The sequence below is a fragment of the Girardinichthys multiradiatus genome, chromosome 20 (assembly GCF_021462225.1).
Source record: "Girardinichthys multiradiatus isolate DD_20200921_A chromosome 20, DD_fGirMul_XY1, whole genome shotgun sequence".
Classification (NCBI taxonomy): Eukaryota; Metazoa; Chordata; class Actinopteri; order Cyprinodontiformes; family Goodeidae; genus Girardinichthys; species Girardinichthys multiradiatus.
The window spans coordinates 50,419,371-50,446,853 of NC_061812.1; the positions used below are offsets into that span (position 1 = coordinate 50,419,371).

The following is a 27,483-nucleotide window of genomic DNA, read 5'->3' on the forward strand; positions in this document are numbered from 1 at the left end:
TCCACGTGTCTGTATGACCTCCCTACAACGCCTGGACATGCTCCTGATGAGACGGTGGATGGTCTCCTGAGGGATCTCCTCCCAGACCTGGACTAAAGCAACTCCTGGACAGTCTGTGGTGCAACGTGGCGTTGGTGGATGGAGCGAGACATGATGTTCCAGATGTGCTCAATCGGATTCAGGTCTGGGGAACGGGCGGGCCAGTCCATAGCTTCAATGTCTTCATGCGGCCCTCCAAAGAAATGCCATCCCACACCATTACTGACCCACTGCCAAACCAGTCATGCTACATGACACATGCACATTTGTGGCCTGCTGGTAGTAATTTTGCAAAGGAAAAATAAAATATATACATTTCTTGATGAAAATGCATGTCTAAGGAAAAGGAAAAACAAAATATATATATTTCTGCTTTTATTTTTAGTTTTGTCAGGATCGGTCCTCCATAACCAGGACCTCGGCTCTTAAAAAGAGAGCTATTTTTAATGCCGTTTGGCCAGAAGCCTTCTTCCAGACAACCTTGATCCAGGTGTTTTCATGGATGATTTTAAAACCAAAGTGGAAGAGGGAAATAAAGTTGCATTTTACAAAGCTAAACCTTTTTTCCTTCATTTCTTTTTTCGACACAAAATATATTTGGAGAAGTTGGGAGTGGTCCAATGTCCAATCCCGCCTCCATAGTGAAGTTGCAGGTCTTGGAGAGAAGTGCCTTGTCCTCCTCCATGAACTCCTCGCTCCAAACCCGACACTACCACCATGGAACTTCGCACCGCACTGATCTGTCTCTGTCTCGCCGTGGGCTTTTATAGGTCAGACACTAATTTGACTAGTGATTTAGTTTTGGTTCCTTACGATTTCCTCTATGACGCGGCGGTGGAAGCCTACTATAAAGGAGACTGGCTGGCAGTCATCCTGAACATGGAGAAGGCCATCAGGAACAAAGCTACGGTCCGAGACGTGAAGGTTCAGTGCCGGCTGCAATGTGCCAACCAGTCCGTTTTCGGCGAGCCTTTAGTGGGCTTGGAACTTCCCATTCCCGGGGCCGGTTCGGTGGAGGATTTAAGCTTTTTCCAGAAAATCCTAAAGCGGGCAGACTGTGTTAATTCCTGCGAAACCGAGAAGCTCGGTTGTCTAACTTTGCATCAAGTCAGCGAAGAAGTGGAGCTGGAGTTTGGGAAGAGGACTCCGTACAACTACCTACAAGTGGCCTATTTCAAGGTAATTTCATGTTCGGACTATACGCACTCAGTTTAATCTCCCAGTTTAATCCTGGGATCTGGTTTGTTAACACCCAGCCCCCCTCTGTAGAGCTGGGGCTCCTCTGCCACGTCCTAAATTGAGTTGTGCCTCTACGTAGACATGACGCTGGGACCTAGAAGTTAGGGATTGTATGGTTAGAAAAGCAGGAACGCTTTTAAAATATAATACAATATTGGTCCTGGATAATCAGTCGTTTCATTTTTAACAGCTTTTTAGGAAATGTTTACCAAATTGTTATTACAGCTTCTTTGGATTTTTGGATTTAGGTAAGTGTAACCTGTTTAAAAGTCTGTATGTTGTTAAACAATCCATTACATATTCCACAATGTCAGAAATCTATTTATATATTTATATATAAGCTATATATATATATATATATATATATATATATATATATATATATATATATAAATAAAGGGAATACTTAAACAACACAATATAACTCCAAGTAAATCAAACTTCTGTGAAATCAAACTGTCCACTTAGGAAGCAACACTGATTGACAATCAGCTTCACATGCTGTTGTGCAAATGGAAAAGACAACAGGAGGAAATCTTTGGTGATTATCAAGACACTCAATAAAGGAGTGGTTCTGCAGGTGGGGACCACAGACCACTTCTCAGTACCGATGCTTTCTGGATGATGTTTTGGTCACTTTTGAATGTTGGTGGTGCTTTCACACTCGTGGTAGCATGAGACGGACTCTACAACCCACACAAGTGGCTCAGGTAGTGCAGCTCATCCAGGATGACACATCAATGCCAGCTGTGGCAAGAAGGTTTGCTGTGTCTGTCAGCGTAGTGTCCAGAGCCTGGAGGCGCTACCAGGAGACAGGCCAGTACACCAGGAGACATGGAGGAGGCCGTAGGAGGGCAACAACCCAGCAGCAGGACCGCTACCTCTGCCTTTGTGCAAGGAGGAACAGGAGGAGCACTGCCAGAGCCCTGCAAGATGACCTCCAGCAGGCCACAAATGTGCATGTGTCTGCACAAATGGTTAGAAACCGACTCCATGAGGATGGTATGAGGGCCCGACGTCCACAAATGGGGGTTGTGCTCACAGCCCAACACCGTGCAGGACGCTTGGCATTTGCCAGAGAACACCAGGATTGACAAATTCACCACCAGCACCCTGTGCTCTTCACAGATGAAAGCAGGTTCACACTGAGATCATGTGACAGACGTGACAGAGTCTGGAGACACCGTGGAGAGCGTTCTGCTGCCTGCAACATCCTTCAGCATGACCGGTTTGGCAGTGGGTCAGTAATGGTGTGGGGTGGCATTTCTTTCCGTGTGCTCGCCAGAGGTAGCCTGACTGCCATTAGGTACAGAGATGAGATCCTCAGACCCCTTATGAGACCATATGCTGGTGCGGTTGGCCCTGGGTTTCTCCTAATGCAGGACAATGCTAGACCTCATGTGGCTGGAGTGTGTCAGCAGTTTCTGCAAGATGAAGACTATTGAAGCTATGGACTGGCCCGCCTGTTCTCCAGACCTGAATCCGATTGAGCACATCTGGGACATCATGTCTCGCTCCATCCACCAACATCACGTTGCACCACAGACTGTCCAGGAGTTGGCGGATGTTTTAGTTCAGGTCTGGGAGGAGATCCCTCAGGAGACCATCCACCGTCTCATCAGGAGCATGCCCGGGCGTTGTAGGGAGGTCATACAGGAACGTGGAGGTCACACACAATACTGAGCCTCATTTTGACTTGTTTTAAGGATATTACATCAAAGTTGGATCAGCCTCTAGTGTGTTTTTCCACTTTAATTTTGTGTGTGACTCCAAATCCAGGCCTCCATTGGTTAATAAATTTGATTTCCATTGATGATTTTTGTGTGATTTTGTTGTCAGCACATTCAACTTTGTACAGAACAAAGTATTCAATGAGAATATTTCATTCATTCAGATCTAGGATGTGTTATTTGAGTGTTCCCTTTATTTTTTTGAGCGTATTATTTCTGACATTGTGCCATATGTTACAATGAATTAACCAAAGCTGTAATTTTTGTCAACATCTCTATTCCTTGAAAAGATGGACAGAAATGTTTTGTGTCTTTTTCAGATCGATAAACTGGACAAGGCCGTGGCAGCGGCCCACACCTTCTTCCAGGCCAACCCGGATCACATGGAGATGAAGCAGAACCTGGAGTACTACAGGATGATGGCAAGAGTAGAGGAGGAGAACTTCAAAGATCTGGAAGCTAAGCCACATATGGTGAAAACTAGTCTTTATTAGCGGTGCACCGACTGCAGTTTTCTGGCCGATCACCAATCTTTAAAAAGCCTGACCTGCTGATTCCGATTTTTGCTGATGCCATTAAACTTTTTTTTTTTTTTAATAACTGACACTGTCAGGTGTTACAAGGTCACAACACACCTTCAATGATCTACTTTTATTTTGAAAACCACTGAACAATACCCATAAAACAAAATAAAGTGCACAACAGTATTTTGCTTTTACAAAATCACAACGTTGGAGGTCAGTTGAGGACAAACTAACAAAACAACTTAAAAATGTCCTGGGTTTCCTTGTAGTGTAAAAATAAAATGCCCAAATTCAGCAGTTTTGTAGCTATTTAAATGTACAAACAATCTGCAACAGTTCACAGGACAAAAGCTCCTACAAGTCAAACATTCTACAAAAAATAAAGTGCAGCTGTGTAACATTTTCAAAAGTCAAAGTGTAATAACAAGAATTAACATTGGTACAGATAAGTTGTTCTCACAGAACTATTGTAATCATTTGTACATTAGTGGCAGGTTTTTTTGATGAGCAAAAGCATTTCTGCTTTTTCACCAGATGGGTAACTCATCTATTACATGTCCAGCCAAGGTAAACAGGTGATCGCTTTCAATGCTTGTGCATTGGGCAGAGAGATAGGCTTGGGCTAGTAGAGCATGTTCAGGGAAAAGATATTTATTGAGCCTCCAGTAAGCCTTTGGGTCCTGGATCCTGTTGGTGGGAACCTCAGATAGGTAGTTCTGTACCTGCATGGCTGAAGGGCTGGCCAGCTGTTGCTCCTTATCAATGTTTTCCTTCTGGATTTCATTGTGTTCTGCAAACAGTAGACTACACCTTTTGGCTGCAAGTGGATCAATGTCCAGAGGTCCCAGTTCAGTGGATGTTCCTGCAACAGGTTTCTCATCCACAGGTGTGCATCTGGTCTCCCCTCTGCAAGTTTGGCCAAAAGGAGCAGTTTCACTTTATCCTTCACTTCTGCTAAGAAGTAGTGATTCTTGTACCTTGTTTTGCATAAACAAAGAAAGATGGGTCAATCATTGTGTTTCGTATATACTAAGAATTTTTATGACTTGCATGTAAATAAATACAATCCAATAGAGCAATTTTCATTTTAATTAGGTTTTTAAAATATAGTAGTGGCTAATAGTAATTATGTCTAGAAAATACAATATTCATAGTTATTTGCCTTGGATCAAGAATAGTGGCCAAGCTGTACAGAGGCTCATGCTCAGTGTTGTTGAATCTTCTCACAACAGTCTCCAACAGTGTGGCTTTGGCTGTACCCACCCCATGGTCTGTGTTTGCTTGCCTTTCCAAAAGCCATTTGCGTGCAGTGACAACCTTGGATGACATCTGCTGCTGTAGCTGTTGGCGAGCAGATCTCCTTTGTGAGTTCCTCAAAAGGTGCGAGGATGGTTAGCACTGACCTAACTGTGTCTGTATATCATAGAGTTGGGAATAGACAAACATCGAATGCTTAAAATGTCCAACAATTTGCCTTCCTGTTACCACAATATCTGTGATGCTGTGCTAGCTGTCCCTCATTTACAGCGAGTTGCAGTGTGTGCGCCAGGCAGGACAAATTTCAAGTTGGCATCATCCGGTGCTATGGCCATATTACGAGCGTTTTCCCGTAAAACGACGTGAACTCTTGCATGATTGATTTCCGACTGACCCAGCACCGTCTTAAACTCTGTGGATAAATTGGCAGCAGTGTGAGACCCCGATATTTCTTTGCAGTGTAAAAGTACTTGATTGCGTTCAAATTGTTCGTCTATCCACTGCACAGTAAGACTGAACCATGGACATTAAACTTACATCAGAAGTCCACATGTCTGTTATAAAGCTGCGTGTCTTTGCATCAGCTTCTACCAGGCTGCGGGTGTGTCTCAAAACTTGGTCAAACGGCGCCGGTAATGCAACGTCTGAAAAGTATCTCAGACTTGGCACATTATATTATGGGCTAAAGTGCTGCATCGAGTTTCTGAAACCTCAATCCTCAACGACTGAAAATGGGTGGTCGTCCAATGCCATGAACTCCGTATGCTTCCTCGTAGTAACTCTCCTCTTTTCATTGCTCGTAAGAGCTAATAACGGGCCACTGACTGATTCTTTGTGCATGTGCAGACATGACCTGGTGGGTGGGTCTGTCAGTCAGCCCTGTTTCATGGCAGAGCAGAAAGGAGACTGTGGCTGCTTTCAGACCTTATTACAGGTAGATAAGATCGGTTTCACATGTAGGTATCGGCCGATCGCAGACCACCCGAAAATAATGAGAATGGGGCCGATCTATCGGTGCACCCCTAGTCTTTATTCTGCTGATCTCAGCAGTTTGAGCTGCTTTGCTAAATCATCAATTCTAAAACCAAATAACGAGCAGTAAAATGCACTCTTTGCTCAGGCCGAGTTTCTGATGGGAAAGAGCTTCTATAGTGACGACTCTTTTGGACTGGCAGCCCAACATTTTGAGAAGGCCTTGGGTGAATACTTCACTGCCAACAAGGAGTGCAGAGCTCTGTGTGAGGGAGGCTACCGCTTTGATGGATACACCTACATGGAGTACAGTGCAGACCTGTTCCAGGCCATGACGGGTGAGGCAAAGCTGACATTGTCTAAGATTCATGGAAAGAGACACTCTGAAATGAATCACACACACTGCAGCAACTTATCATGATGTTCATGTAAATGTGGTTGTTTTGTCAGATCACTATATGCAGGTGCTGAACTGCGAGCAGCACTGCCCTGTGGAACTGGCCTCTACTGCTGGCAGAGAAGGTCCTTTTGAGGACTTCCTTCCATCTCACTTCAACTACCTGCAGTTCTCCTACTACAACAGTAAGTTCATCAGCCTATTCCTATTCATAATATCCACACCATGTGCCGTTATAAAATGAAACCTAATTTAAGGATGCGTCGATATGCAAATGCTTTACCTCAGCTCCTTCCAAAGTATTCATACTTGCTGAAAGTTTTCACATTACAACCACAAGCATCAATGTAAGGTATTGGAATTGTATGTGACAGACGAACAAAACGTAGTACATTATTTGGAAGTGGGAGTAAAGTTATGCATGGTTTTCAAACTTATTTTACAATGACTCAACTTGCGTGTATTCTAATGTCAGTATAATTCCATCTGGTCTGTGAAGACCTCAGAGATTTATTGAACTGTACTGTACAGTATGCCTCATAAAGAGCAAGGGACACAGCAGACAGTTCAGGGCTAAAGGTATGGAGAAGTTTCACTTTTGTGGAAGAGAGGCTAGAAGAAATCCATTGGTTGAAGTTTTTCACAAACCATAGGGGACACAGCAGGGCTGTGGGGTAAGTTAATTTGTCAGATGAGACCAAAATCCCCAATTTTTTTTTTTTGATTACATTTAAAATAGTATGTGTGCTGGGAAACTAACCATGCACAATACCTTGACCACAGCATCCCCACAATGAAACATGGTGGTGCTGTAGGGAGGCGTATCTTCTGCAGAGACATGGAAGAGGTGATGGGAAGATGCATTGCTTTGTGTTGGTTTTTTCTAAAAAATGTAGAGGGTTGGGGCTGCAATGCAGATAAGCATGAAAACAAAAATTATACCAATCAATTTAATTGGATGTTTATGAATTTCATGAAGGCCATGTTTATCCCTTAGAATAGATGGATGTGTAAAAAGTACAATCTGGTACTTTTACTAAAAAAAACTAAACTACAAAAAACAAAACATAGTTTAGGAGTTGGGATGAAAATACATCTATGAAAAAATGATGTCATAAAACCTAAAATTCTCTTTTATTTCAATAATACACAAATGAATGTGATGATAGGTAACAGGTTTACATAGTGTGGAACACAAATAATAAATTCATTCCTACACTTGGTTTTACCATTACCTGATTGCAAACATTATTTACCAATAATAATGTATACATTAAAATTTTAGCTTTAGTATCTTTCCTTTCTGTATTAACAGCCTACAACACATTCAGTCAGAAATGGAGAATTTTATCAGTAACAATTTCATTGAAGCATTTATCAGAAATAAAGTACAGATGTATCAGTGCAGCATGTAGTGCTGGAGGAAATATTGTACAACAGTTTTTGTTTTTTCCAGGGTTATGCCTCTCAGAACATACTAAAAACAATCTGCTCATTACCAGGTTCTAAACTTATTTAAATCATACCTCAACTGTGTGTATCTCTGCTTTCATCAGACATGCTGGTTGTGTGTAGAAGCTGTGTGGTAACCAGCTGGGACTGGGTTTTGCAGTGATGCCATTTTGTGGAGTTTTGTTTACTTTCTGATTCAACTGCTTCTAGTTTGAACTGTGTTTGCTGTTCATACAAATAGTTTATATCAGCTTTTAACCAAGATTTGAACATTTCTGTGGATACCACACATATTTATCTTTAACTAAGGGGACTTACAGTAATGAAAGAAAAAAAAAAAGTTCTTCCACTGGTCCTGGGGGTTGAATCATTTATATTAGCATATTCCTCTTGCTGCTTGCTTTTGTTACCAATTTGATTGTCACAAATCAAGGCATTAACTGAGTCTTACGTTCAATAAGCCACACTCGTCTTATTTCTCTGTTTAGTCGGAGTTGTTTGTTTTTTATCAGAGTTTCATGGTTTCCTCCTTGTTTAGATTATTTTTACATTTATTAAAGCGGTCCATTGCCCTGCGATGGACTGGCGACCTGTCCAGGGTGTACCCCGCCTCTCGCCCATAGACTGCTGGAGATAGGCACCAGCTCCCCCGCGACCCACTATGGAATAAACGGTAGAAAATGACTGACTGACTTATTAAAGCGGTTGAATGACAGCATAAACATGTCATCACTGGTCAGATCAGGGAGGGGACCAGAAAAAATCCGACATTGTTTTGGCCAACTTACACACTGAAGCAACACTAACTTTGGTGACCTACGATTGGCGTGACCTGGTTTTATTAACGCTAGTGTGAATAAAAATCTTTAAAAAAAATCTGTATTTATGCATATCCTTAGCCAGCAGTTTTAGGTAGGATTTGATGTAGCCTGTTTTGGCCCCTGGCAAACGTTTGACTATGGTCACTGGTGTCTCTGGTGCCATGTTTCTGACTATAGAGGTGCCAATTACCAGAGTCTGCTTCTCAGCGGGTGTGTTGCTGCAAACTGGTCGGTGGTGACCCGTGGAATGGGATCTAGGGTTATGCTTTCTATGGACCATCACCCTTCCGTCCTGCAGTCCTGGCTGCGTGGGCTCTGCTGAAGAACTGCTAAGGAGGAACCCTAGGTGGCTCCGTGCTGGCTAATGGGCCTCGGCTATCTGTTGGTTTTTTTGCAGCATGGAGGTGGTCCTACAATTCCGACACCCTCGTCTCCAAAGCTACAAAAGTGCTAGATTTATTATATGCACCATGATCACTAAAGGAGGCAGAGAGAGAAACAACAGGAGAGACAGAATGGCTAGCCATAGTAGAGCTGCAGCTAATACTAAGCAAGCAACTCCTTACCACTATGAGAAAAACCGTGTGAAATCCAGAGGGTTCCCAAACATAAAGCAGCAACAGGAAATGTGTTTTAACTCTCTTATGTGTTAAAATAAGTCAGAGATGTCACAATAAAGAGAATTAAGTTTAAATCAGGGTCTTCTAGATTATCTAAATCAACAAAAGACTTACTTCATAAAAGAAAAATCTGTTTTGGTATGGCCTAGTCAGAGTCCAGAACGTAGTCAGAGTCCAGAACGTAGTCAGAGTCCAGAACGTAGTCAGAGTCCAGAACGTAGTCAGAGTCCAGAACGTAGTCAGAATCCAGAACGTAGTCAGAGTCCAGAACGTAGTCAGAGTCCAGAACGTAGTCAGAGTCCAGAACGTAGTCAGAGTCCAGAACGTAAATGATTAAACATCTGTAGGATTACTTGAAGACAGCTACTGACAACAGATGTCCTCACAATTTGAAGAATGTTCATGGTAGATTTGGCAAATCCTGCTAGGTCAATATGTGAGATGCTGAAAGAAGACTGAATGCTGAAATTGAATGAAAATGTGGTTCGATAAAGTTTTTTATTTTAACAGTGTGCACACTTATGCATCCTGGTTAATGTAGCTATTTTATTATCTGTTTTTATCTAATAAATTAATTTCAGTTTAAATGTATAGAATAAATGTCACATTATATTAGAGGTGAAGCAGTTCATCTTATTAATCGATAAATGAAATAATCGTCAACTAATTTAGTAACCGAATAATTATTAAGTGGAGTATACAGACTCTAAAACATGCCTTTTGCTGAGAGAGCAACCCATTGACAGCAGCAATTAAGCCAAATCTGTACGAAAAACCCGTTTTGCATTTTAGATTAAACAACTCCAGAACTCCTGAAATGGCATAATTTTAGCTTCACGTAAGTACTGCTCCTGTTTTTATAAATGTTTTGTACAACTGCACCTGGCAACATGCCACAAAATGCATTATTGTTTTTTTAATTTAAAGACTTTATTATTAAAATGCCATTAAATCGAATTTTTTACGTTTTTGCCATTTACATTGTTCGAAACACGTTTGCTGAAGTATGATAATTTACTAAAAGTATCTATTGTTAGATAAATGGAAAAAAATTATCGCTAGATTAATCGATTACTATTAAAATCAAAAGCTGTTGCCCTACAATATATATGGGAAAAGTTTATAGATGGTTTCGAATGGTTTTAAAACACAAAAGCCCGGCCTTTTAACCATGATGTTTGGATTTCTGACATTTAAAGACACATAGACCTTACATTTTTAATGTATTGAAATCAGCCTGTTATAGTACAGTTAGAATTAACTTAACTTTACCAGATGCAGTTTTTCTATGCCTATAGATTTGTCAGAAGCTACGATTCTGTTTTACTGAAAATGTTTTAACTCAAAATGTTGAAATGAAAAAAAAAAAAATCCCCAAATCTCTCAGACTTTTAAGTAAACTGACTTGGAAGCAAATAATGTTGTTGCTCCTCACTCTCATCCTTTGACTCCCTTTTTGCAGGTGAGAAGTATGAAGAGGCCATAGAGTGTGCTAAGACCTTCCTGCTGTTCCACCCTGAGAATGAGATGATGACCCAGAATCTGAACTATTATTCTGCTGTGCTGGGCAAGGACAAGGCAGCAGCCATATCAGCCAGACAGGTACTGCTACATTGTGTTTTTACTGGTTTTTATAAGAGTGTCTTCCTGCTAATGCAATCAATCATCTGCAGGGTTGGCAATGAAGAACAGTAAAACAATATGTCCTAAAAACAAACAACTCAGTTTCAGCTTTGAAAATCCCTTTCTAATTTAAAGTAAGTCAAGTTTTGCCTCAATGCTTATTTGAACAATCTATCCAACCAAATCTATTATAAGTTCTGCATTCAGTTATACTATTATAAGAGCTTTTGAACGTATTTGTCGTAATTTGGATGTGCTTTATGAAAAAGGTTCTTAAAATATATCAGATTATGAGGACATCTCTTGTCCACAGCCATCTTTACGTAAGTGCACAGTTTCTGTCAGATTTAGTTCTGGACTCTGACTAGGCCCTTCCGAAACTTTACATTTTCTTTGACTGAAGTCAATCTTTTATTAGAGTGGTTGTATGCTTCATCTTCATCTTTTCATGTACACACTTGAAGGGATTGATTGAGAAGTTACTAGTTTTTGAAACAATTCGTAGTTTCTCTCTAAACATAACTACAGATCATGGTGCTGCTACCACCATGTTTCACAGTGTGTATGATGTTTTGGTGGAAGTCTATGGTGAAACTTGCTTTTTGGAATATTTAAGTTTGTTTCATCAGACCAAAAATAATTTTCCCTGGATGTTTTTTAAAAGGCATCTTTCTCACAACCTAAGCAATGCTTAGGTTGTGTTCTACAAACACTTCGTAGTGTTTGTAGAACACTACTAAGGAACAATTATTGCAGCGCCCTGAGTGTTGCTGTTGGCTTATTAGCAGCACCCCTGACAAGGTTATAAGGTTTGCCTTTTCATTAGTTTTGGAAAAATTAAGTGTTTTTATATTCTCTCCATATATTTAATGGTTAATGGCCTGCACTGGTATAGCACTCCATCAAGTCCCCAGAAACCCCAAAGCACTTTACACTACAGTCATTGATCCATTCATACACAAATTCACACACTGACTGTGGTGAGCTGCATTGTAGCCAAAGCTGCCCTGGCACAAGCTATGGATTTATTGTTGCCTGAGAACATAAACTGCCACATATACTTCCTGAAAAATTTGAATATCATAAAAAAGTTCAATATTTTTGGTCCCTCATTTTGGAAAATAAAACTCTTATATAGATTCATGACACATAATGTGAAATATTTCAAGTCAATGACTCGGTGCAATTTGCTGGGTTTCCTTAGATAGAAAAACTTTTTAACCAATTTGAATAAATAACTGAATCTGACTGTTTGATAGTTAGGATTATTGGAATGTATGAACCTGACTTGAAATCTTTATGATTAGATTGAATTGACTTTGTAAAGTGCCTTGAGATGACATGTGTTGTGAATTGGCGCTATAGAAATAAACTGAAACTGAATTGAATAATTAAGGCTTACAGATGATCAAAACCCAGAATTAAGTGTTTCAGAAAATGAGAATTTTGTGGTAAAGGTAAATATTGGAAACTCCTAGGGCCTCATGTACGAAGCGTGTGTACGCACAAAAACCTTGTGACATAATGTTTTACACACAACTCGGCATGTACAAAAATTAACTTTAAAGAGAGCGGAAATCCACGCAAACTTTTGACCTGCCGTGAAAATATGCGGCAGCCATGCAAACCTTTTTAATCGACAGTGATAAACTACAGAGAACTAAACCTACCCTAAATACGCTGACATATTATTTAATTCATGGAGCATCAATGCAGCGTCATTGCAGGTACTCTCTCCTTCGAGCAGTGCATTCTGCTGGCGGGGCGGAGGGTCTGTGGGAGGGAGTGGGACTGCTTTGTCCTGGGGCGGCTCTGGTTGGCGGGCTCGTTTGAACCAGGTAGGCCCCTCTTTTGCACATGACCCCCTCTCCATATGGCGGTTGGGATGGGGGGTTGGGATCTGGGCCGAGGTCATTGAGGTTAAGGCAGTGCTGGCACTAGTCTGGGCTGGTGCTGGGGCGGCCTGCCTGTGTCCAGCCAGGGGACTACCTCCTGGGTCTGGGGGCTGCTTGCCCCTCTGGGTTCCGGTACCTGGACCTGGGAGTATAGTTTATTCATGGAAACTGTGAGTAAGTGTATGACGTCCATTGTGTTGTGTCTTTATGTTGGCCGCGTGTGTGTGATTGTTTTTATATGTACGCATGAAGGTGGGAATGTGTGATTGTGACTGTGTACGCCTGATTTTGTGTCAGGTTGGGTCTTGGGCTGCTGCATCAGCTTAGGCCCCACATTTAATGGGGGCCTAAGCTGATCCAGGAGAAGGAGCAGCCCTGTCGGTGGCTGGTGTCTCATCCCGCTGGTGTATTGGTGGTTTTCGGTGGCCGCTTTCCAGTGATGTGCCCCGAGGTCTTGTGTCTGTCGGTCCATGGCTGGATCTGCTCTGGCATAGACGCCTGCCAGCAGTGCCTATGGGCTCATTGCTGCAGCTCTCTGGGGCCTCTACACTGTGGCTCATGGGTAGTTCCTCTGGGGCTCTCCTCTGCTCTTCTCTGGAGCAGTAGCAGTCTTCAAGGGTGTTATCTTGTATTCCCTTCACCCTTCTTTCTCTACTCTATTCTTTTCTCCTTCTATCCCTTTTTTTCTCTCTTGCTTTTTTTTTTTCCTTTTCATTTCCATCTCCATGTCCATTGCAATTGAAATAATCCCAAAGTAAGGTTTATATCTCTCATATATATATAAAATCTGCCATAATGCTTCACTTGTGAAAGTAAATCTGTTGGGCTTCTACTTAAAATAAGGACAATATTAAAAAACAAGAAAGTTGAGTGGAAGGAAAAAGTGAGCTAGGGAAAGGTACAGCAGCCACAGGGATGGCCGTAGGTTATAGAGGTTTGTCAACCAAAATTCATTCAAGAATTTGTGGGAGCTTAAGCAGGAGTAACTAAGGCTGGACTTAGCACATCAAGAGCCACAACGAACAGACAAATTCTACACATAGACTACAAATGTCACATTGCTCATGTCATGCCACTCCTGAACCAGAGACAAAATCAGAACCATTATACCTGGGCTGATGAGAAAATGGATTGGACTGTTGCTCAGTGGTCCAAAGTCCTCTTTAAGGATGAAAGTAAAGTTTGCATTACATTTTGTGACCAAGGTTCCAGACTCTGGAGGAAGAGTGGAGAGGCATTGAATCCACATTGCTTGAAGTTCAGTGTGACGTTTCCACAGTCACTGATGATTTGGGTTGCCATGTCATCTGCTGGTGTTGGGGTTTTCTGAAGTGCACAGTCAACACAGCCATCTACCAGGAAATTTTAGAGCACTTCACGCCTTCGTTTACTAAAAGGCATTATGGAGATGCTGATTTCATCTTCCAACAGGACGTGGTACCGGCCCACACTGCCAAAGTTGGATCAATGACCATGTTTTTACTGTGCTCAAATGGCCAGCAAACTGGCCTTACCTGAACACCAGAGAGAATCTATGGAATGTTGTCAAGAGGAAGATGAGACACCAGACCCAATGATGCAGATGATCTTAGGTTGCTAGCAAAGCAACCTGAGCTTCCATTACACTTAAACAGAACCACAGGCTGATCACCTCCAGGCCATGTCTCATTGATAAAGTAATTCATGCAAAGCGGCTGAGTAATGAGTGCATAGAAATGAACATACTTATCAGAAGCCTGACGTTTCCATTTAAAACATTTCTTTATTGATCGTATGTCATATTCTAATTTTCTAAGTCACTGAATTTTGGATTTCCATTATCTGTAAGCCATAATCCTCATAGTTATAAGAAATAAGGGCAAGAAATATTTCAGTCTGCGTGTAATGTGTTTAGTCATTTGGTTAATGCAAACGTGAAAATGTTACAATAGATTCCACCTCTTCTCCTTTTGGACAAACAGAAATAATATCAACAAAAGCCGGTTGCAGTTTTCTACTTAATATCTTGTTCATTTTTAGCACAATTTTTATGTATTTTGTGTTTGCGTTGGAGAGCTCCACAGATTAAATCGATGTACAGCAAACAAAAACACACACAAAAAAAAAAACACTTGAAATTTTATCATGTAAACAACAGCTCCATCTAGTGGTTTAGCTGGAGAAAGCAACCATCTTAAAAACTACAAGTTATCATGTATGAGGTTAGTGGAAAAATATTAGAACATCACATGCAGTTCTTCTGGCCTCTGAAACTCTTACAAATGTTTTAATTGACTGTAAACAATTCTCCAAGTTCTTCCCTAGTTTTTATTTAACAATTGCAAAAAACGTCAGTGTCTGTGTCTTCAAGAAAGTTCTTGTTTTTTTAACAATGCCATTTTAATCAAGACTTGTATTTCATATCAGTAAAAATAAAATTAAATAACATGGTGCCTTTTAAAAGTGCATTGCATTATTAGGTTAAGTTGCATTTAATTGCCTTTAACTTCAGAAATTTAAAGCTTATATATATTGATAGTTCTGTATCTGTTTTCCAGATTTGTTTTTTGGCATTTTTACATCACCCTCCCACAGTTTTCTAAATCCAGTGCCTTTTCAGGTTCTTCAAGCCCAAATGGTCCTGACTACACACTGTGCCCAATTATTAGGCAAGTGAGCATTCTAACCATATCATCATTTTTATGCAAGTTTTCTACAACTTGAAATCCAATGAATTTATTTCAGGATCAACTCGGCAAAAAACCTTTTTGAAAACAATTCTATTAAGGTAGCCATTGATGGCTTTCATGCTGTTAATAGTTACAATCAGAGATGCATAATTCAGTGGATTAAAATAAATGGATGCCAAAATGCTTCTAGAGGCTCTAAGCACAGAAATAATTCACCAGCATTGGAACAACCTCCTCCACTTTATATTATCTTGATTTTGTCACTGAAAAAAATGTGCAAAGTCATTGCAGGACTGCTCTGACAAGAGTTCAGGTTGATCAAGTGGTGAGGGACTAGTAAACCTGTTAACAGTATCAACTAAAGCATTATATTGGTTTTTAATGATAATGTGAGAGAAGTATTTACCCCCACGTTGTAACGTAATAACTACATCTGATAACAAGATCTTCCACTTCTTTTATATTAGCTGCATAAATGTTAACATCTGGATTGAACAGCAAAATATTAAAGATATTCAGAATTTCCCTGTGGTTCTTTCTAAAGTAAGAAAATCTGCCCCGTTTGAAAATGGTCTTAAAGATCTGTAGGTCAGCCTGTTACCTTTGGCATCTCTCTTACCTTTGCTATTATCATTACGGGGATGGATTCGGGGCCACAGTTTGGTTTTTACCAAACAAACAAAATATGTTGAAATTTATAGCATTCGAATATAAATAATGACTTTCTCTGACTTCCTGTATCTGACCTTTAACCCAGGTGGTGAAACAGTACATCCAGCAATCCATACTGGAGAAGGAGCTGCTCTACTTTGGATATGAAGCTTTTGGAATCACATTTTTAGATCCGGTGAGACAATAAAGTAATTCTCATCTTTTTTTCTTATCAATTGCGATTATGGAATACTGATAACTAAAAGTTCTCTTTAACATGCAAATTAAATGTTATTTTCACTGTAAGGACACTTGGACTCCAGAGGATGTCATGCCAAAGAAGCTGAGAAACAAACACAAGTAAGATTTATGGAAGATTGATTTATGCATTGTAATATTTTGCTTTATGCTCCTGTTTCGGTTTGCATGAGCTTGTATTTTGGATGATCTAATCACTGTGAATATTTGTAGAACATTGGTTATCTTTGTTCATTAATCAAATATATTTTGGTGAAACACAATCAAATTTATACCACAGGTGGCTGGCTTTTCTTGATACATTCTGTGAGTTCACATTCAGAACAAGTTTGTGTAAAAAGAAAAACTCTGCATGTGAAATTTTTACACAGTTTGAAGTTTGAATCATTCACATGTAGAGAGTTTTTCATACGTGTAAATATTTAGCTGTATAATGTTTTTTGTTGTGTAGCTTATCACATCATAGGGTCCTGATGTTTACATTCAATATACTGAGCTGCAGCTGACTATTCAATTCAGTTTATTTATATAGCGCCAATTCACAACACATGTCGTCTCAAGTCACTTCAGAACAGTCAGGTTCATACATTTCAATTAATCCTAACAATTGAACAGTGCAGTCAGAGTTAACTTTTTATTCAAATTGGATAAAACATTTTTCTATCTAAGGAAACCCAGCAGATTGCATCCAGTCAGTGACTTGCAGCATTCACTCCTCCTGGATGAGCATGTAGAGACAGTGGACAGTCACTGGCGTTGACTTTGCAGCAATCCCTCATACTGAGCATGCATGTAGCGACAGTGGAGAGGAAAAACTCCCTTTTAACAGGAAGAAACCTCCAGCAGAACCAGAACCAGGCTCAGTGTGAGCGGCCATCTGCCACAACCGACTGGAGGTTTGAGAGAACAGAGCAGAGACACAAAGAGAACAAAGAAGCACTGATCCAGGAGTACTTTCTATGGGAAGGAAAAGTAAATGTTAATGGATGTAGCTCCTTTAGTCGTTTCATCTAGAAAGAAAGAACAGATAAACTCTGAGCCAGTTTTCAAGGTTAGAGTCTGAAAGAGAGCACATAGAGTTAGTTACAGTTAAAGCTCAGTCAGTAGCCATGTCTAGGAGAGAGAAAGGGTTAAACACTAAAAGACAGGGCTATGTGGATCATCGGTAGAGGATGAGCATTAAGTTGTTGCCAGCAGAAGCTCGGACGATTCCCCTCTCCAGAAAGGTGTCACAGGTAGACACAGAGCCAGGCCAGGTGTAGCTTCTAGGAAGAGAAAAGAGAGAGAACATAAAGTTAAAAGCTGAAATAACAGCAAATAATGCAAAATTGGAGAGTAGTATGAGAATGTAGTGAAGAGGGTGAAAGTGGTCATTATGTCCTCCTGCAGTCTAAGCCTATAGCAGCATAACTACAGAGATAGTTTCAGTTCAGATTATTTAGTTAAACGGCGCTTATTTACAACATTGTCGTCTCAAGGAACCCCACAAAGGGTCCCACTGATGGTCATTGTTATACTAAAAACCACAAGGATTGGGATACCTCCCTCTGTCAGACTGATTATAACCATTGGAAAAGAGAAGAGGTCATACAGGTAGCAGAAATGGAGGGTGTGTTTGCACCTCAACCATAACTGAGCCGGTTTAGGCTAAACCTGACTCTCCCTTACTCCATCCAACAGGGAGGGAGGAAGGCTCCCTCTCTGATAAACTAAGCCACTCTAACTATAAGCTTTATCAAAAAGGAAAGTTTTAAGCCTAGCCTTAAAAGTAGACAGGGTGTCTGCCTCACGGACTAAAACTGGGAGCTGGTTCCACAGGAGAGGAGCCTGATAACTAAAGGATCTGCCTCCCATTCTACTTCTAGAGACTCTAGGAACCACCAGTAAACCTGCAGTCTGAGAACAAAGTGCTCTGTTAGGAACATATGGACCAATCAGATCTCTGATGTATGATGGAGCTAGATCATTAAGGGCTTTATATGTGAGGAGGAGAATTTTAAATTCTAGTCTGGATTTAACAGGGAGCCAATGAAGGGAAGCTAAAATATTCTATTATTTATTAAGTCACGATTAATCAAGTTATCAGGTAAAAAATTGGCACATTCTGCAGATTTTTTATTTAACTACTGAAGCTGATTTTATAACAGATAAAAATATATAAAAGAGAAAATACAAATAAACAAATGATTCCATTCCTTTTTTAAACAAACAATTAATTAACATATTAATGCAACAACAGCATATCTTTAGTGTATGCGTGAATATTTGCAGCAAAGGATGCGTCTGTAGTTAAAACAAAATCTTCTAACATCAACATGTCAAAAACCCAGCTCTTTCTGGTGGACTTAACAGTGCTAGCTGCCTCTGTAGTAAAAAATGAACACAAACAAAACGGTGCATATAGTATCTCTGACATTCTGGATTTGCAAAGAGTTTTTTTTTAACATTATAAAGCATATTGTTATGCAGATAAAATATAACCATTGTAGTGTACTTAAGTGCCAAGTGACGCTCTTCTTGTTTTTTTTTTTTGTGCCAAAATTGTGAAGGAAAAAAAAATATTGCCCATTAAAATGGTAAAGACTTTGTAAATGACCTGCATTTTATAGCACTTTATCAAGTCCCCAGAGACCCCAAAGCTCTTTAAACAACAATCAGTCATTCACACATTTATACACACATTCACACACTGACAGTGGTGAGCTACATTGTAGCCATAACTGCCCTGGGGCAGACTGTCATACAATTTAGTTTTGCTGTAAAAGCTCTGCACTGTTTTCTTCTCTGGGCTTCTTTTTGCCCTTCGCCGTCTCCCTCCACAATTGACATCCACATATCAGCAGAGCAGGCTATCATTAGCAGAAGTTCTGCAACACAAATAACCACCCGGCCAGAACACGATGCGCTGAATAGTTAAACAGAATTTAATGAAGTCTTGTGGAAAATCATTTGCCTCGTTCGAGGAATCATTCGAGGAATGATTTAGCCCTAATCTCCATAAACGTCTGTCACTTTGGAACACTGCTTTATATCTCAGGGCCGACAGAGAGACTGCAGCAAGGATCACAGAGGAGATAGGAAACCTGATGAAGGAGATTGAGACTCTGGTTGAGGAGAAGAAGAAAGATTCTTCAGATATGACCAAGATGATTGTACCACAAGAAGGTGACTGTTCCACCCAAACGTCATTTGTGACACATCATCTGAGAACTACATATATGTTTTGTGATCTGCGTCCTCTAGGGGGGGGCGTGTGGTATGATAATATCAAGGTGACCATGATGTCCAAGCAGCTAAATGGTTCTCAGCGGGTGCTGCTGGATGAGGTGATCAGCGCTGATGACTGCAGAGAGCTGCAGCGCTTGTCCAATGTGAGTCATTGTGAAAGAAAGCTTCGTCTGGTTTTACATCACATGACATCATTCTGGAAATGTTTTTCATGTGTGACAGCGGGTCATGTCAGTGTAATGATAATGTGCTGCTTTCCAACAAGGCTGCTGCACTAAAAGGTGACGGCTACAGTGGGCACCCATCCCCACACACACCCAGTGAGATGTTTCAGGGGGTCACCATCCTGAAGGCTATCAAGGTCTGTAGCAAAATGGACACCTTGCAAAATACTTCCTATCCCTTAAATGCCTTAAAGTTTTTCACATTCTGGCAAAGGTGTTTTGTTGGGATTTTATGTGATAGCGTTCTAGAGTTCCAGGGGGATAATCTCTGGAGAGGAAAACTATTAGTAATAGAAAACTTCAACTAATCTGGCCTCATGGAGTAAGAAGTCCTTTCAGTTTGCCACAAGCCATGTAGATTACACAGAGAACATGTGAACAAGGACCTCTAGTCTATTGAGGCCAAAATGGAACTGTTTGTGCCGAATGCAAAAACGTCTGTGATTGGTAAAATGACATTGCCAATCAACCTGAAAACACCGTCCCAAAGGAGAACAATTGTTATGGCAACATCATGCTGTGGGGATGCTTTTTTTCAGCAGGAACAGTGAAACTGTTTAGAGTTTTGATGGAAAGATTGGTGAATAAAAATGCACGCCACAATATTCAGATTTGTATTCACATTTTTAGAGCCATGTATCATTTTCCTTCCACTTACTTTGTATCAATCTACTCATAAAATCTCAAAAAACAGGAAGCTTGAAAGTTTGTGGCTGTAATGTGACAAAAGTTCAAGAGGTGAGACAACCTTTGCACTGCACAGTATGAAATGACGTAATGGCTAACTAAAAACCAAAGGTTGGTGTGTTTGTGTTGATATATATCTTTTTTGCTGTGAAATCAATTTAGTTTAAGTAACTTATTAAATAAGCCTATTGGCTTATCAGAACCTTTTCTGAAAGGTGGAGCACTCTCAGAAGCTAGTAGGTTCTGAGAGCGCTCCACCTTTCAGAAAACTGGTCTAATTAAATATATCTAATATTTAAATTAAAATGTGACATTACATTCCTGTTTTTTTGCAAAAAATATCTTCCATGTGAAAATACATTTAGAGGACATAGTGGACCTTTGGTGTTGTGGTAACAAAAAAAAAAAGGTCTACAGACACACTTCTGTTTGTAAAGGACGTGGCCCTTACTGGGTTGGCTGTTAAATTGTGTTTCTATGTTCTATAGCTTGGACAGGAGGGAAAGGTCCCTCTGAAGAGCGCTCGCTTGTTCTTTGACCTCAGTGAGAAAGTGAGAAAGGTGATGGAGTCCTACTTCCAACTGGCCACACCTCTCTACTTCTCCTACTCCCATTTGGTGTGTCGCTCTGCTATCGATGGTAAGCTTAGCTATAAGAGGTGTGGTCATGTTCTGAATCAGCTTTACTGCCAAGTTTGTACACAAAAACAAGGAATTTGACTCCGGTACTCTTTGCTCTCAATAATAAAGAATATATTTTTTAAACGTACATATATACAGAAGTGACTTTACAAGATAATATAATGTGGAATCAAGTATGCATGGTGTTGTTCTGGAACTCTGACTGTCAAGAGTTCATCAGAGAAACTGTCTCTGTGGCGGCTGGTTTTAGCAGACAGTGCTCTGTAGCGCCACCCGAAGGTAAAAGCCTAAACAGTTTATGTGCAGGGTGTGTGGGGTCTGCAGAGATTTTAGCAGCTCTTTTCCTGACCCTAGACCTGTATAAATCCTGGATGGAGGGAAGGTCAACCCTAATGATTCTCTCTGCAAACCTGATCTTTGCAGGCAGGACCTGTCCTGTTTAGTGGATGAGTCAAACCACACTGAGATGGATGAAGACAGGACAGACTGAATTATGGCAGTGTAGAAGATGACCAGCAGCTCCTGTGGGGCCTTCTTGTCTATGTGTGAGGACCATCTCAGGTTTTGAGAAATGGTGATTTCTAGGAACCGGAAGTGGTCCACGGCAGATACGATGTTGTTGAAGATGGTGAGGGGTTGTGTGGAGATAGTGTTCTCAAAAAGTCCACCATCATCTCCACAGTTTTGAGTGGGTTAAGTTCCAGGAGGTTCTGTACACACCAGTGTACCAGCTGATCCACCTCCTGTCTGTACTCATCACTGTTCTGGATCAGTCCAATAACAGTGGTGTCATCTGCAAACTTCAAGAGTTTCACAGATGGGTCCGCTGAGGTGCAGTCATTTGTGTAGAGAGGGAGAAGAGGAATTGGGAGGGAACACACCCTGGGGGGCACTGGTGGTGATGGTTCTTGTGTGGGAAAGGATGCTCTTCAGCCTTACCTGCTGCTGCCGGTTCCTTCTCGAAGCTGGTGACCCACTGACAGATGGAGGCCGGGACTTTGAGCTGAATGAGCTTCTCGTGGTGGATATCTGGGTTGATATTGTTGAAGGCCAAGCTAAGGTCCACAAACTGGATCCTGGTGTACATCCCTGGGTGGTCGAGGTGTTGCAGGATGAAGTGTAGTTCCAAAGTTGATTGCATCATCTGCCGACCTGTTCGCCCGGTAGGCAAACTGCAAGGGGTCCATCAGGGGGCTTGTGATGTCATAATAATAAATACGTTTAACTTCCTCAGAATGAGTTGTTCTGGACTTGCTTATAATCAACACAAACTTTGGTTAAAATCAAAGTTACCAATACCAAGTGTGAAAATGAGCGGAGGATGTATGTGTGCGTGTTGTAATGTGCAATCAAAATAATCTAAAAAGCAAAAGGCTGCAGCATATCTGTGGAGGAGAGCAGTGACAAGTGAGTTGGCACTCAGGGTTTACCAGGTACTAGGTGCCCGATGGCAACAATTAGTGTTACATATGAAAGGGTAATGTCCAACTTACCACAAGAGTCCTGCAGGGGTCGTAAAGTCCAGAGCCTGCTTGATCGCTAATGTCTCCTTTCCCTCTGTGGAATAGCAAATTCCTTGGGGCACAGGTTCCGGCGTATGTATTCCCTGGATGACGATCTCCTAGAGTTTACTGAAGGAGAACAGCTCTCAGAATGCTATCTGAAGAATCTGTCAATAATTTGATTAGTTCTTTATACGTTGGACTGTACATAACAAGTTGCTTACTTAGTGACTTGCAGATGTCATAAAAAGCTGCCACTGCCTCTTCTGAGCCCCGGATGTGGTTGGTGAAGGAGGACCCAGTTAAGTCTGGGTCTTCCTACTATGTCTTTCTTTTTTTTTTCATGTAGAGCACTTTGAATAGTCTTGCTACTGAAATGTGCTATATAAATAAACTTGCCTTGCTGGCCTTAATACCATCCTTCTGAGCTCGTCTGTGAGTTTCTGTAACTTCCCAGCTGAACTCCTGTTGCAGCTCTGTATATTTCAATGTGGACTTCCAGAGTTCCCGTTGCTGAATCCAGTTATCTCTGGTTTACCCTGCTGAATTTTTTGCATTCAGGTCAGCTCAGGTCAACTTCCAGGTCACTTCCTAAACATCTCTGCCTCATTGGGTGAACCACTTGGTCACCCGCCAGATATCTGTGACTTTTTGCCAGACATGTTTTGTTTTTCAGACTTTTTTTGGGGCCCACCTGAGTTTGTGTTGTTTTTATTTTGTTTCTTTTTAAGCTCTGCTTCTGAGACACCCCACCCACCCAGCTTTGGGTTCTTTGTTTTGTTCAGTGGACTTTGTAGGCCCCCTCTTCAGGTTGGAGGGGAGTTCCTGCCTCAAGTGGAGGAGTTTAAGTATCTCAGGGTCTTGTTCACGAGTGAGGGAAAAATGGAGCGGGAGATCGACAGACGGATTGGTGCGGCTGCCATAGTAATGGGGGCACTGTGCCGGTTCGTTGTGGTGAAGAGAGATCTGAGCCAAAAAGCGAAGCTCTCAATTTACCGGTCGGTCTACGTTCCTACCCTCACCTATGGCCATGAACTTTGAGTCATGACCGAAAGAACAAGATCCCGGATACAAGCGGCTGAAATGAGCTTCCTCCGTAGGGTGGCCGGGCACTCCCTTAGAGATAGGGTGAGGAGCTCGGCCATCCGGGAGGGGCTTGGAGTAGAGCCGCTGCTCCTCCACATCGAGAGGAGCCAGTTGAGGTGGCTCGGGCATCTATGCCGAATGCCTCCTGGACACCATCTTCGGGAGGTGTTCCAGGCACGTCCCACCGGGAGGAGGCCCAGGGGACGGCCCAGGACACGCTGGAGGGACTATGTCTCTCGGCTGACCTGGAAACGCCTTGGGCTCCCCCCAGAGGAGCTGGAGGAGGTATCTGGGGAGAGGAACATCTGGGCATCTCTGCTGAGTCTGCTGCCCCCGCGACCCGGTCCCGGATAAGCGGAAGATGACGAGTACGAGAACGACTTTGTAGGTCATCTGGGCGTCGCCCTTAAGAGGGCCCTGTCATAATCCATGTCACTTCATGGTTTTTGTTCTGTCTGTATTTTAAATTTGGGGTATACATGTCCCTCTCAAAATATTAGCATATTGTGATAAAGTTCATTATTTTCCATAATGTCATGATAAAAATTTAACATTCATATATTTTAGATTCATTGCACACCAACTGAAATATTTCAGGTCTTTTATTGTCTTAATATGGATGATTTTGGCATACAGCTCATGAAAACCCAAAATTCCTATCTCACAAAATTAGCATATTTCTTCCGACCAATAAAAGAAAAGTGTTTTTAATACAAAAAACGTCAACCTTCAAATAATCATGTACAGTTATGCACTCAATACTTGGTCGGGAATCCTTTTGCAGAAATGACTGCTTCAATGCGGCGTGGCATGGAGGCAATCAGCCTGTGGCACTGCTGAGGTCTTATGGAGGCCCAGGATGCTTCGATAGCGGCCTTTAGCTCATCCAGAGTGTTGGGTCTTGAGTCTCTCAACGTTCTCTTCACAATATCCCACAGATTCTCTATGGGGTTCAGGTCAGGAGAGTTGGCAGGCCAATTGAGCACAGTGATACCATGGTCAGTAAACCATTTACCAGTGGTTTTGGCACTGTGAGCAGGTGCCAGGTCGTGCTGAAAAATGAAATCTTCATCTCCATAAAGCTTTTCAGCAGATGGAAGCATGAAGTGCTCCAAAATCTCCTGATAGCTAGCTGCATTGACCCTGCCCTTGATAAAACACAGTGGACCAACACCAGCAGCTGACACGGCACCCCAGACCATCACTGACTGTGGGTACTTGACACTGGACTTCTGGCATTTTGGCATTTCCTTCTCCCCAGTCTTCCTCCAGACTCTGGCACCTTGATTTCCGAATGACATGCAGAATTTGCTTTCATCCGAAAAAAGTACTTTGGACCACTGAGCAACAGTCCAGTGCTGCTTCTCTGTAGCCCAGGTCAGGCGCTTCTGCCGCTGTTTCTGGTTCAAAAGTGGCTTGACCTGGGGAATGCGGCACCTGTAGCCCATTTCCTGCACACGCCTGTGCACGGTGGCTCTGGATGTTTCTACTCCAGACTCAGTCCACTGCTTCCGCAGGTCCCCCAAGGTCTGGAATCGGCCCTTCTCCACAATCTTCCTCAAGGTCCGGTCACCTCTTCTCGTTGTGCAGCGTTTTCTGCCACACTTTTTCCTTCCCACAGACTTCCCACTGAGGTGCCTTGATACAGCACTCTGGGAACAGCCTATTCGTTCAGAAATGTATTTCTTTGTCTTACCCTCTTGCTTGAGGGTGTCAATAGTGGCCTTCTGGACAGCAGTCAGGTCGGCAGTCTTACCCATGATTGGGGTTTTGAGTGATGAACCAGGCTGGGAGTTTTAAAGGCCTCAGGAATCTTTTGCAGGTGTTTAGAGTTAACTTGTTGATTCAGATGATTAGGTTCATAACTCGTTTAGAGACCCTTTTAATGATATGCTAATTTTGTGAGAATAGGAATTTTGGGTTTTCATGAGCTGTATGCCAAAATCATCCGTATTAAGACAATAAAAAACCTGAAATATTTCAGTTAGTGTGCAATGAATCTAAAATATATGAATGTTAAATTTTCATCATGACATTATGGAAAATAATTAACTTTATCGCAATATGCTAATATTTTGAGAAGGACCTGTATTTGGTTGCTTATTATTGTCAAGAAAAGTGTTCAGTACTCAATTAATTTTGTGTTAATCATTTTTCTTTGGTTAGTAGATCCTTTTGTGGCCTGTCTCATTTCCCCTGTGTCATTTTTGGTTTTATTAGTCACTGTCCCTCAGGTTCCATGCTTCAAGGATTTTTCCCCAGCTGCCCTAAATACTCCTGATTAGTCACACCTGGTTCTTATGTTTTTCATTCACCTTTTAACTACTGTATATTATAAGGCTGATTTCTTTCCTCATATTTTCTGTTCTCTGTTGTAATATTCAAACATGCTGTTTTTCTGTTCTTCTGTCCTCAGTGCTTTGATCATTTTGGTTAGATGCCATCCCCTTTCCTTCGTACATGTCAATAATTGTTTATATGTTACGTTTATCAAAATTCCATCATGCTGTCTGCCGCCTCTCTTCCTGTATTTGGGTCCTCAATACTATCATGGCAGACCCTTGTGTTTATGTTGTATTTTAATTATTTCAATCAAACTATATGTAAAAATTTCGCATCCGCTGTACAGGAGTTGGACAATGAAAGTGAAACACCTGTCATTTTAGTGTGGGAGGTTTCATGGCTAAATTGGACCACCCTGGTAGCCAGTCTTCATTGATCACACATTGCACCAGTAAGCCAATGCCAAACGTCGGTTTCAATGGTGCAAGGAGCGCAAATCTTAGGCTGTGGACAATGTGAAACATGTATTGTTCTCTGATGAGCCCACCTTTACTGTTTTCCCCACATCCAGGAGAGTTACGGTGTGGAGAAGCCTCAAAGAAACGTACCATCCAGACTGTTGCATGCCCAGAGTGAAGCATGGGGGTGGATCAGTGATGATTTGGGCTGCCATATCATGGCATTCTCTTGGCCCAATACTTGTGCTAGATGGGCGCGTCACTGCCAAGGACTACCGAACCATTCTTGACCATGTGCATCCAATGGTTCAAACATTGTATCCTGAAGGCGGTGCCGTGTATCAGGATGACAATGCACCAATACACACAGCAAGACTGGTGAAAGATTGGTTTGATGAGCATGAAAGTGAAGTTGAACATCTCCCATGGCCTGCACAGTCACCAGATCTAAATATTATTGAGCCACTTTGGGGTGTTTTGGAGGAGCGAATCAGGAAACGTTTTCCTCCACCAGTATCACGTAGTGACCTGGCCACTATCCTGCAAGAAGAATGGCTTAAAATCCCTATGACCACTGTGCAGGACTTGTAGATGTCATTCCCAAGATGAATTGACGCTGTATTGGCCGCAAAAGGAGGCCCTACACCATACTAATAAATTATTGTGGTCTTAAACCAGGTGTTTCAGTTTCATTGTCCAACCCCTGTGTGTGTGTGTGTGTGTGTGTTCCTGTCTTGGCATCACAGTGAGAACCATTTCCCCGATTTCACCATCGAATTGAGGACCATTTGTACCAAAGTGAGGACATTTTGCTGGTCCTCACGACCTATTTTGCTAACGGTTAGGTTTAGGACTAAGGTGTGAATTGAGTTTAGGTTAAGGTTAGGGTTAGGCATGCACTGGTAATGGTTAGGTTTAGGGTTATTGTCAGGGCTAGGGCATAGAAAGGGTTGAAAATGACTGAAAATCAATGGAAGTCAATGGGAGTCAACACATGGTCCTCACTACATATAGCAAAACAAGAGTGTGTGTGTTCTTGTACTTGTTGCTGAGTATTTTTATCGCAAAGTGAGGACATTTTTCTGGTCCTCACTTTTTCAAATTCCGTTCTTGGGACAGGGGTTAGGTTTAGGACTAGGGTATGAATTGAGTTCTTGTTAGGGTTAGGGTTAGGTATTAACTGGTTAGGGTTAGGCACTAAAAATCAAGGAAAATGAATGGAAGTCA

General features: G+C 41.6%; 1 protein-coding gene across 1 annotated transcript in view; it reads left to right on the forward strand.

Moving 5' to 3' along the window:
- Positions 1 to 432: 432 nt before the first annotated feature.
- Positions 433 to 27,483, forward strand: part of p3h1 (prolyl 3-hydroxylase 1) — a 37,930-nt gene continuing 10,879 nt past the window's right edge. The window contains exons 1-11 of the mRNA XM_047348298.1: positions 433 to 1,218; positions 3,329 to 3,481; positions 5,910 to 6,099; positions 6,212 to 6,343; positions 10,514 to 10,653; positions 15,996 to 16,085; positions 16,197 to 16,249; positions 19,185 to 19,312; positions 19,391 to 19,518; positions 19,641 to 19,736; positions 20,775 to 20,925. Coding sequence (XP_047204254.1) covers positions 757 to 1,218; positions 3,329 to 3,481; positions 5,910 to 6,099; positions 6,212 to 6,343; positions 10,514 to 10,653; positions 15,996 to 16,085; positions 16,197 to 16,249; positions 19,185 to 19,312; positions 19,391 to 19,518; positions 19,641 to 19,736; positions 20,775 to 20,925 — 1,723 coding nt within the window. The 5' untranslated portion in view covers positions 433 to 756. The remainder of the gene's footprint in view (positions 1,219 to 3,328; positions 3,482 to 5,909; positions 6,100 to 6,211; positions 6,344 to 10,513; positions 10,654 to 15,995; positions 16,086 to 16,196; positions 16,250 to 19,184; positions 19,313 to 19,390; positions 19,519 to 19,640; positions 19,737 to 20,774; positions 20,926 to 27,483) is intronic.